Source organism: Hyla sarda, chromosome 4, assembly GCF_029499605.1.
Source record: "Hyla sarda isolate aHylSar1 chromosome 4, aHylSar1.hap1, whole genome shotgun sequence".
Taxonomy (NCBI): Eukaryota; Metazoa; Chordata; class Amphibia; order Anura; family Hylidae; genus Hyla; species Hyla sarda.
This window is the reverse complement of record NC_079192.1, coordinates 409,969,675-409,982,118: the sequence shown is the minus strand read 5'-3', so window position 1 is coordinate 409,982,118 and position 12,444 is coordinate 409,969,675. Positions and strand designations below refer to the sequence as shown.

The window sequence follows — 12,444 nt, the reverse complement described above, 5'->3', positions numbered from 1 at the left end:
TCTGACAACAGTGCTCGCTGCTGATATCTCTGTCCGTCTCAGGAACTGCACAGAGCAGGATAGGTGCTGGGAGTTGTAGTTTTGCACTCGCTTAAAAATGTGATCGTGTTTACAAACAAAATTAGGCTTCATTTTTCCCAAAAAATTTTGTTTTTGTTTTTCTTCTTAGAGCTTTTTTTATGCATCTTTAGGTCTCACGGAGCATTTTATTTCTTTCAGCTTTTAGGCGTTTTCTGGCACGATTTATATGTTTTAAGCATTTATGCTTTTTTATTTATTTATTTTATTTCTTATTTTGCGCGTAATACTGTTCTGTTTTTGTTATTTTTGCTATTCTGCTTTTTTTGTTCAAAAAGTGTGCAAAAAACAAACTAACAAAAAACCTAAAACACAGCAGTATGTGTTTCGGCATTTTTCGGTGTATTCGGGCGTTTTCACTGCTTTTTAGGCACATCGGGTCATTGTTTGCAATCTTCAAGCGTCCTTACGCAATTTACACACAAAAAAACACAAAACAAGTATTTTAGACTTGTGTTTGTTTGTTTTTAACACACTTATGTTTTCTTTTTTTTTCTTAGTATCACAAGTAAAGATCTGATTTACAAAACGAACCCCAAATTCTTTTTTTTTTTTTTTTTTTCGCGTTTTGAAAATTGAACGCACCTTTTTGTTTCACAGAGCCTTTTTGAGCTTTTTTGTGTGTGTTTTCCATGCATTTATGTAAATCAGGTGTTTGCTTGCAATATTCAAGTATTTTTTTTTAAATGCGGCTCGCCCTTGCATGTTATGCTGTTCTTTGGCACACTGCTTGCAATTTTCAAGTATTCTTCCATTCTTTTTTTTCCTTTTTTTTTGTGCTTTTTTCTAAGCTTTATTTTTTTATTTTTTTGTTTTCTGTGGTGTGTTTTGGTCATTTTCCATTCCATTTATGCAAATGAGGTGCTGATTGCAAGGTTAAAAGATTTTTTTTTTTATTCAACACACACCGATTTTGTATGTACGTTTAAATTCACGCGTGCGGATTTTGCCGCAAGTTAACGGGTAGGAAAAACAGCAGAAGAAAATATGCAAGTGTGAACGTTCCCTTATGTGCAAAAAATAAATAAATAAATAAATAAATATGTACTGCATTTTTTAAACATACTTGAAAATTGCAATCAGCACCTCATTTGCATAAATTTCATGGAAAATGCCCATAAAACGTGCAAAATAAAAACCACAAAAAAAAAAAAAAAAACTGGAAAAAAAAAAGCTCTGTGAAACTAAAATATGCAAAAACAAAAAACACTTCAAAAAGCAATAAAAATAAATCTGGTCCTTGCTTGCGATCTTTTTGTATTTTGAAGCGTTTACATGAAAACAAAAAAAAAACTCATTTATGACAAACATGCGGGAAACTGCTTTGACACATGCCCCAAAAAATTTAATAAGAAAAATAATGGCAAAAAAACGAAAAAAAAACTAATGGCTTCATAATTTGCGGTTTGTTTTACTCAGCGTATTTTCAATCCTTTTCAGTATCACTCAGCTTTCCTAGAGTCCTGAACAGAAGAGGTTTGACAATTGTCTAGGATTACAAAAAACTATAGATTTCCTCTAGAAACCAGCGCCCCTCTAAGTTGCGTGTGATATTGCAGCTCAGTTCCATTCAAGTGAATGGAGCCCAGTTGTAATACCACATACAACCTGAGGACAGGTGTGGCGCTGTTTTTTGGAAGAAATTAAAGGGGTACTCCGGTGGAAAACGTATTATTTTTTTTAAATCAACTGGTGCCAGAAAGTTAAACAGATTTGTAAATTACTTCTATAAAAAAAAAATCTTAATCCTTCCAGTACTTATTAGCTGCTGAATCTGAATACTACAGAGGAAATTCTTTTCTTTTTGGAACACAGAGCTCTCTGCTGACATCACGATGCACAGTGCTCTCTGCTGACATCTCTGTCCATTTTAGGAACTGTCCAGAGCAGCCTATGTTTGCTATGGGGATTTTCTCCTATTCTGGACAGTTCTTAAAATGGACAGAGGCGTCAGCAGAGAGCACTGTGCTCGTGATTCAGCAGAGAGCTCTGTGTTCCAAAAAGAAAAGAATTTCCTCTGTAGTATTCAGCAGCTAATAAGTACTGGAAGGATTAAGATTTTTTTTTTTAATAGAAGTAATTTATAAATCTGTTTAACTTTCTGGCGCCAGTTGATTTAAAAAAAATTAAAAAATGTTTTCCACCGGAGTACCCCTTTAACTCTGTTTTTCTATTTCTGGATAACCCCTTTAAGAAGACTGGATTGGAACTTCTCTAGGACGGGTGGGATTGGCAGACGACTCGTTCGTTATTTTGGAGCGTCGCAGGTTGGAGACCACCCTAACCCTGCGCAGACCTCTGCGGAGAGGGTGAGGCCGCTGACTTCATCTGTTTACCGACAGCTGCCAATGTCACCCATCTGGGGGTTAACACGCGAAATAATCGCAGCTTTACGGCGCGACTCCCTCCGGCGGGGGGGGGGGGGGGGGGGGGGGGCGGCTACGGAATGTACAATGTGGGGTTTGTAGGGTTAAATGAAGAAAACGGAGCTAATATAAACAGGTTATTGTAAGAGACCTGTGTGTCATATAGAGCGGGGGTTGCGTCACAGTGTGTCTGCGGGGTGACGGGGCGATCCTGACTCAATAGGTCTGTGTTTTTTTTGCGCTTGTCGCTACTCGCCGCTGACGTCCGGATGCCGCCCCTAATATGTATGGCGGTCGCTGTTTACTCGGAACCTGAAATACTCTGTGCTCCCCGACCGTACTGTCTGTGCCCTCCATTGCCTTATTGTTGCCCAACCTGTGAAACCACAACTCCCAGCATGCCCTAAAAGTACTCAGTAGTCACTGTTGACTGGGTTTCTGAAATACTCTAGTGTTGCCCAAGCAGTGTGCCTCCAGCTGTTGCAAAACTACAACTCCCAGCATGCCCGGACAGCCTTTGGCTGTCCGGGCATGCTGGGAGTTGTAGTTTTGTAGTTTTGCAACAGCTGGAGGCACACTGGTTGAGAAACACTGCAATAGGACCTTAGTGTTCAACTTGCGGCCCTCCAGCTGTTTCCAAACTACAACTCCCAGCATGCCCTCAAAATTCTCTGTGGTCACTGTGGATTGGGTTTCTGAAATAGTCTGTGCTGCCAACTACTGATAACAGTCTGCGCCCTCCTTTACTCTAGTGTTGCCCAACCAGTGTGCCTCCAGCTGTTGCAAAACTACAACTACCACAAGCGGCGGTTCACAACGCAACGCGCATTAAACGCATACTAGGCGCCAAATTGTGTGCAGGAGAACCCAACTTAAGGCTATGTTCACACAGTATTTTAGGGCTTGAAACAGTGTCTTCCAAACAGTGTGCCTCCAGCTGTTGCAAAACTACAACTCCCAGCATGCCCGGACAGCCAAAGGCTGTCCGGGCATGCTGGGAGTTGTAGTTTTGCAACAGCTGGAGGCACACTGGTTGAGAAACACTGCACTAGGACCTAAGTGTCCAACTTGCGGCCCTCCAGCTGTTGCCAAACTACAACTCCCAACATGCCCTCCCAGCATTTCTTAAATACTCTGTGCTGCCTACTTAGGCGACCCCGACCATACCCATAACAGTCTGCGCCCTCCGTTACTCCAGTGTGGCCCAACTAGTGCCTCTCCAGCTGTTGCAAAACTACAACTCCCAGGATGCCCCGACAGCTCCCATCTGTGGCAGAACTACAATTCCCAGCATGCCCTGAAATACTCTGTGCTTCCTACTATTATGGCCGTATCAATACCGTTAAAGGGGTATTCCAGGCAAACATTTATTTTTATATATCAACTGGCTCCAGAAAGTTAAATAGATTTGTAACTTAATTCTAATAAAAAATCTTAATCCTTCCAATAATTATCAGCTGCTGAAATTGAGTTGCTCTTTTCTGTCTGGCAACAGTGCTCTCTGCTGACATCTCTGCTTGTCTCGGGAACTGCACAGAGTAGAAGAGGTTTGCTATGGAGATTTACTTCTACTCTGGACAGTTCCCGAGACAGGTGTCATCAGAGATCACTTAGACAGAAAAGAACAACTCAACTTCAGCAGCTCATAAGTACTGAAAGGATTAAGATTGTTTAATAGAAATAATTTACCAATTGTTTAACTTTCTGGAGCCAGTTGATGTATGAAAAAAAAGATTTTTCCTGGATAACCCCTTTAACAATCTCAAGTGTTCCTTAACCTTTGGCCCTCGTTAAAGGGGTACTCCCATGGAAATGTTGTTTTTTTTGTTTTTTTTTAAATCAACTGGTGCCAGAAAGTTAAACAGATTTGTAAATCACTTCTATTAAAAAATCTTAATCCTTCCAGTACTTTTTAGGGGCTGTATACTAAAGAGAAATCCAAAAAAGAAATGCATTTCCTCTGATGTCATGACCACAGTGCTCTCTGCTGACCTCTGCTGTCCATTTTAGGAACTGTCCCGAGCAGCATATGTTTGCTATGGGGATTTTCTCCTTCTCTTGACAGTTCCTAAAATGGACAGCAGAGGTCAGCAGAGAGCACTGGGTTCATGACATCACAGGAAATGCATTTCTTTTTTGTATTTCTCTTTAGTATACAGCCCCTAAAAAGTACTGGAAGGATTAAGATTTTTTAATAGAAGTGATTTACAAATTCGTTTAACTTTCTTTGGCTCTTTCAAGATGTCGCAAAACTACCACTCCTAGCATACGCTCTCCTCAGGTTGCTTGTGGTATTGCAGCTCAGCTCCATTGAAGCGAGTTGTAATACCACACACAACCTGAGGGCAGGGGTGGCGCTGTTTCTGTTAATGACATTCACGTTTAGGCTGAAACCTTGCTTGCAAACATTGACATTAGTCCTGGAGAGGGCACGGCTGCCGTAACATCAGCAGACTCCTCTCCTGAAATACTCTGCGCTGCTGAAATACTCTGCGCTGCTGCAGAACAGAATAAGGCGCGCTTACCTTCATCTGCTTTATCGTGTAACGCATCGTACCGAAGGGCCCGTCGTTCATCAGCTTCTTGCCCACGACTTTGGCTCTTATCACTGTAGGGAGAGAAAAAAAAGAGAAAAAAAAAAAGATCAGTCGGGGGTATGCTGAGACTTGTAGTTCGCCAACAAATGTTTACAATGCGTAACAATAAGCAAAGAAGAAGGTTCCCATTCAAGGGCGGCAAGCAGAGATCTTAAAAATGGCTGGAAATTCACACTGTTGCCCTACTTGCGGCTCTTCAGCTGTTGCGAAACTACAACTCCCATCATGCCCTGACGGCCTGCGTAATTTTTTATGGACCCCCCCCCCCCCAAAAAAACCACTATGTGGCAAGTGTATCTTTTCTGGGGCATTTGGGGGGGGATTGAAAAATTAGTTATGGGCTGTGTTAGTCCAGATTCACTATAGGCCTCAAGGTAGGCCTTAACCTGGTGCCCATAGCAACCAGCTTTCACTTTTACAATGCTGACTCAAAAGTGAAAGTTGTAGTTTTGCAACAGCTGGAGAGTCACGGTTCAGGGGAAGATGGACTAAACGGTGCGAAGGCTCGCAACGATTAGTGGCCGCCTGCTGAAATACTCTGTGCCGCTGTGAGGAGACCATTTTACTCGGGGCATGTTGGGAGTTGTAGTTTTGCAACAGCTGGGGAGCCACAGTTTCGGGAATGATGGACTAGACGATAGGAATGCTGACAGTGATCAATCACAATCTGCTTAAATACTCTGTGCCGCTGTGGCTGGAGATGCACACTAAAGGCCTAACTGTGGTTCTTTAGCGGTTGCAAAACTACAACTCCCAGCATGCCCTGACAGCCTTCGGCTGTCAGGGCATGATGGGAATTGTAGTTTTGTAATAGCTGAAGCGTCATGGTTACTCTGTGTCGCTGTGAGGAGACAAATTTCTTCACCTCCGAGCAATAAAAATGGTGTCCGTTTTTTTTTTTTTGCGTAAACTTCTACGGTATTGTCCTTAAATCAATTAGCGAAGCTTTTACGCTTTTTGTTTCCCCTTCGGCGAGCCTCACCCCTCTCGTAACAACACCCAACAACACCCTGCGGTCAGGGACCGGCGCGGCCTGTACGTAATCGCCGCAGCAAGCCCAATCCCATAGGAAATACCAGATTGATTGTTTCAATAAAGTCTCCTCCACCTGCCCCATCCCGGCCCCGCCCGCCCCCTTCTTCACCGCCACGAAGCTCCGAAAAATAATATCCGAAGTTCGCCGCGAAAGCCACCAGATCCGGCGCCAAAACCGCAGAGGAACCACCATAATGTGACAACACGCCGAAGGTTCCGGTGATTTCACTTTATGGGTAACACACAATGGTCTCTATCTAGCGGTTGGCGCCGAGCCCGGTGGGTGCTGGAGTTCTGCGCCTTTCTTCGATTAATCTCCACCTCTGCTTGCTTAATACTTCTCACAGCTGAGGGTTCGTTACAACAGCATCCAAGCTAAACACTCCGCATCGGCAGCTCTAATCTCTCTCTCCTGTTCCCTGATTGGATTTGCTACAATGTATCAGCGCAGGTGAAATGTGTCACCGGGTGACACAGCTTACGTTATGGTGATCATATCAGTTATGACCGGGTGACACAGCTTACGTTTTGGTGATCATATGAGTTATCACCGGGTGACACAGCTTACGTTATGGTGATCATATGAGTTATGACCGGGTGACACAGCTTACGTTATGGTGATCATATGAGTTATCACCGGGTGACACAGCTTACGTTATGGTGATCATATGAGTTATGACCGGGTGACACAGCTTACGTTATGGTGATCATATGGGTTATCACCGGGTGACACAGCTTACGTTATGGTGACCATATGGGTTATCACCGGGTGACACAGCTTACGTTATGGTGATCATATGAGGTATCACCGGGTGACACAGCTTACGTTATGGTGATCATATGAGTTATGACCGGGTGACACAGCTTACGTTATGGTGACCATATGGGTTATCACCGGGTGACACAGCTTACGTTATGGTGATCATATGAGTTATGACCGGGTGACACAGCTTACGTTATGGTGACAACATGAGCTATAACCGGGTGACACAGCTTACGATATGGTGACCATGTGAGTTTTCACTCAACTTTTCCAAAAACAAAACTGAATTTTTGAGAACAATTCAAGGCCCTGTTTTTATGGGGCAGAAATTCCTCCAAAAATTTTGGCTGATTATGACATTTCTGAGATGTAACGTTACATAACTGCTGGGGATGGCGGTCGGGCTGCGGCGGCGGAATGTGCTGTTGATGGGCGGACAAAGCTGTCTTCACATCTCCAAGACTCACAAACACTTGAAAGTATTTGTACAGAACTATGACCACACACGACACATGGGCTGCAGGATTAACCCTGTGCTGCCTGCCAGGGGCCACTGCCGGACACTCAGGATAATGCAGCCCCTGGGTTGTAATTAAATGGGGCATAATTATTACCATATCTGATACCATAGCTGACATGGTCTTTCTACAAGATGTTGGTCAATGGTGTTACTACAAGTGGTTGGCCATTCTACAGCTAGATGGACAACTGGACTTCCTACAGGTAGGTAGTAAACAGGGATACCTAGAAGTAGTCCATCAGTTTAGATTTCCAACAAGCAGTTTATTAAATGGGCTTCCTAAGAACAGTAGGACAATCAGAGTTCTTATCAAAGTGGTGGCCAATGGCTGACCTTCCACTATGTAACCCAATGAATCACGCTGACAGCTCTTGATGCTTATTCAATCAATTAGTTATGTTTCTCATGTAGTGGCATCACCTTATGTTTCTCATGTAGGGAATTATTTGGCCAATGACTGCCCTTCCTCCTCAAAACCCAATGAACGAGTGAAGGCCAAGCACACGTCTTGCAATCTAGATTACATCATTGGTTCTAACCTCAGTCAGCCTCAACCTACCCTTAGATGCACGCACTCTCACCCAGAGGTTTTCTCCTACAAGTAGTCGGTCAATTGGGCTTTCTTGATGTAGTCAATCAATATGGCTTCTTACAAGTTGTTGGTTAATCAGGTTTCTACAGATGGTCAAATGGACTTCCTACCGATGGTTAGATCTAAAAGTGGTCAATCCATTAGGGTTTCCATCAACTAGTTGGTCTTACTAAAAGCTGTAAGTTTTTTAAGCTTCTGCAAGTAGTCGATTGGGATTTCCATAAAGTAGTTGGCCAATATGGATTCCTACTAGCTGGTCAGTGACCACCCTTCCACCACACAATCCATAGAGTCTCCGTCAAAATATGACGACAAAGCGTTAGTGACTACAAGGACAGTTCTTGACAGTCAATGAGCTATATTTTCCATAATGTGACATCACCCTGCAGAACAGATGACATCATCGGTTCCTTACTACTAAGAGCTCTTAGAGGTTTCTCTCTCAGTTATGAAATCCTAAGTGCTGAGGACACGACTTCCATCACCGTCCACTCTTGAGGAAACTGTGCGGCATGTAATCCCTGGAATCCAGAAACCTGATCTGGTCCTGGCCTGTAGAGAACATGTGAAGTTATAGCCGGGTGACGATGGGCATCAATTATACCCACTTCCAGGGCACCGGATATCTGAGGATGTTAATGACCCGTGAGATCTTAGTGTTTCCCAGGCCCTGGATACCAAGTATGTGTTACTCATGAACGCCCCTGTTACATTAATGAACACAACAGTTTTACAGTCTTGAAAAATTCCTATCATTCCGTGTACACAGAGTTATGTGTCTCCATATTTACAGTCTAAAAAATAAACTCCAGAATCGACATGCGCCCCATTAATTGTCTATAGGGGCACTGGAAATAAGGACTCTCTGCACTACATGGAGCAGTGGGGGTCGGCTTGTGCTCCATGCATTGTCTATAGGAGCACTAGGGATATGGACTCTCTCCACTACATGGACCGGTGGGGATGGCACACGCTCCATGCATTGTCTATAGGAGCACTAGAGATATGGACTCTTTCCACTTTATGGACCTGTGGGGTTGGTACACGCTCCATGCATTGTCTATAGGAGCACTAGAGATATGGACTCTCTCCACTACATGGACCGGTGGGGATGGCACACGCTCCATGCATTGTTTATAGGAGCACTAGAGATATAGACTCTCTCCACTACATGGACCGGTGGGGATGGCACACGCTCCATGCATTGTTTATAGGAGCACTAGAGATATGGACTCTCTCCACTACATGGACCGGTGGGGATGGCACAGGCTCCATGCATTGTCTATAGGAGCACTAGGGATATGGACTCTTTCCACTTTATGGACCTGTGGGGTTGGTACAAGCTCCATGCATTGTCTATAGGAGCACTAGGGATATGCACTCTCTCCACTACATGGAACCGTAGGGTTGGCATGCGCTCCATGCATTGTCTAAGGGCGCACTAGGCATATGGACTCTCCTCACTGCACGGAATGGTGGGGTTGGCACGCACTTCATGCATTACCAATGGAAGGACTAGAGATATGGACTCTTTTCTCTGCATGGAGCAGTGGGGTCGGCATGTGCTCCATGCATTGTCTATGGGAGTGCCGGAGATATGAACTGTCCACCACATGGAGCGTTGTGGGTGGCACACGCTCCATGCATTGTCTATGGGAACTCCGGAGATATGGACTCTCTCCACTAAATGGAGCGGTGAGGGTGGCACACGCTCCATGCATTGTCTATGGGAACTCCGGAGATATGGACTCTCTCCACTAAATGGAGCGGTGAGGGTGGCACACGCTCCATGCATTGTCTGCTAGAGCTTGAGAGATGTGGACTCTCTCTACTACATGGAGCAATGGGGTCGGCACATGCTCCATGCATTGTCTATGGACCCCCATGATCTCGGCTGTGACACCCTATACATGGAACTTCGCTCCATGTCGGATGACTGACAATGTGGGGCGGAGGTTCGTGATGTCGCTCATAACATCGCGGCCATGTCCCCTCAATGCAAGTCTATGGGAGGGGGCGTGACGGCCGTCACGCCCCCTCCCATAGACTTGCATTGAGGGGGCGTGGCCGTCATGTCACAAGCAGGGCGTGACCGTGATGTCACAAACCTACGGCCTTTGGATAGGGGATAAGATGTCTAGGGGCGGAGTACCCCTTTAATGGTAAGTCTGTTCCCATACCTGCCCGTAAAAACTGCTGATTCCGGGCGTCACGGATCCGCTGATGAAATTCAGCGAGGAAAGTCCTTAAAAAAAAGGTAACATACTAAAAACACAATATTTTTATTTTACAATGATTGAGTATTATCAAGATACTCGAAAACAGCTTCTCCTTTATATAGGTTTATATAACAATTTTTACAAATTTTTAAATAATATTTACATTATTTTTGGAATTTATAATCTTTGTTTTCCCGCTTGATGCCGCTCAGTGAGTAAATAAAGACATCAATCATTCCCGGCTGCTCCTGAGGTCAGAGGTCAGGTACCGCTATCACCTTGACGCCCCTATAGAGGTGAACATCACCCCCATCATCCTCTCCCCCCCCCCCCTCCAGCCCGGTGACATGTGATCGTTAGGAATGTCAGGGGATCGGCTTTCAATAATATTTTACTGGTCTATTGTGGGAAACGGTCACTTCCGAAAGACTCCATGAGAAGCTTCGGAGTATTTCACACCTAAGTGGTCGCGTCCTCTTGGCGAGCCCGGCGGTGACAGCTATGCTTTCATCTGCGCTCCCCATACATATCTATCCAGCCGCTCAGGAAGAGTAACTATTACAGGAACTTTCTAATATATTTGGGGTTTCAATTCTTCACCTCTGCTTGGTGTCAGTGAACGGAAAAAAAATTCTTCTTGTTTATACCCAGAAGCTGAAAAATATTTATTCTCTGAAGACTTAAAGGGGTACTCCGCCCCTAGATAAGATGTCTGATCACGAGGGTCCCGCCTCTGGGGACCCCCGGAGCGCCAGAACGCCGGAGGATCGTGGCATCACGGCCGTGCCCTGCTCATGATGTCACGGCCACGCCCCATCAATTCAAGTCTATGGGAGGGGGCATGACAGCCGTCACGCCCCCTCCCATAGACTTATATTGAGGGGGCATGACCTTGACGTCACGAGCCTCTGCCCCGCATCGCCAGTCATCCGGCAAGTTCGCTCTGTGCCCCCCCTCTGTGTGGGGGGGGGGCTGCAGCCGAGATCGCGGAGGTCCCCAGCGGTAGAACCCCTACGATCAGACATCTTATCCTTTGGATAGGGGATAAGATGTCTAGGGGCGGAGTACCCCTTTAACTATTTAGACTAAGGATACATTTTATCTCCACATCTCCAGAGCTCCCATAGACAATGCATGGAACACATGCCGACCCTACTGCTCCATATAGTGCGGAGAGTCCATATCTCAGGACCAACCATAGACAATGTATGGAGCACATGCCGACCCTACTGCTCCATATAGTGCGGAGAGTCCATATCTCAGGACCACCCATAGACAATGTATGGAGCACATGCCGACCCTACTGCTCCATATAGTGCGGAGAGTCCATATCTCAGGACCTCCTATAGACAATGTATGGAGCACATGCCGACCCTACTGCTCCATATAGTGCGGAGAGTCCATATCTCAGGACCACCCATAGACAATGTATGGAGCACATGCCGACCCTACTGCTCCATATAGTGCGGAGAGTCCATATCTCAGGACCACCCATAGACAATGCATGGAACACATGCCGACCCTACTGCTCCATATAGTGCGTAGAGTCCATATCTCAGGACCTCCCATAGACAATGTATGGAGCACATGCCGACCCTACTGCTCCATATAGTGCGGAGAGTCCATATCTCAGGACCTCCCATAGACAATGTATGGAGCACATGCCGACCCTACTGCTCCATATAGTGCGGAGAGTCCATATCTCAGGACCACCCATAGACAATGCATGGAGCACATGCCGACCCTACTGCTCCATATAGTGCGGAGAGTCCATATCTCAGGACCTCCCATAGACAATGCATGGAACACATGCCGACCCTACTGCTCCATATAGTGCGGAGAGTCCATATCTCAGGACCTCCCATAGACAATGTATGGAGCACATGCCGACCCTACTGCTCCATATAGTGCGGAGAGTCCATATCTCAGGACCTCCCATAGACAATGTATGGAGCACATGCCGACCCTACTGCTCCATATAGTGCGGAGAGTCCATATCTCAGGACCACCCATAGACAATGCATGGAGCACATGCCGACCCTATTGCTCCATATAGTGCGGAGAGTCCATATCTCAGGACCACCCATAGACAATGTATGGAGCACATGCCGACCCTACTGCTCCATATAGTGCGGAGAGTCCATATCTCAGGACCTCCCATAGACAATGCATGGAGCACATGCCGACCCTACTGCTCCATATAGTGCGGAGAGTCCATATCTCAGGACCTCCCATAGACAATGTATGGAGCACATGCCGACCCTACTGCTCCAT

At 45.4% G+C, this 12,444-nt stretch overlaps 2 protein-coding genes across 6 annotated transcripts in view; one reads left to right on the top strand and one right to left on the bottom strand.

Annotated features, from left to right (window-relative positions):
• SYN3 (synapsin III) overlaps positions 1 to 12,444 on the top strand; it is a 301,143-nt gene that overhangs the window by 175,120 nt on the left and 113,579 nt on the right. The window lies entirely within an intron of this gene.
• Positions 1 to 12,444, bottom strand: part of TIMP3 (TIMP metallopeptidase inhibitor 3) — a 57,116-nt gene that overhangs the window by 19,086 nt on the left and 25,586 nt on the right. For both annotated transcript variants that reach the window (XM_056517692.1, XM_056517693.1), the window contains exon 2: positions 4,970 to 5,052. In XM_056517692.1, the coding sequence (XP_056373667.1) occupies positions 4,970 to 5,052 (83 nt within the window). The remainder of the gene's footprint in view (positions 1 to 4,969; positions 5,053 to 12,444) is intronic.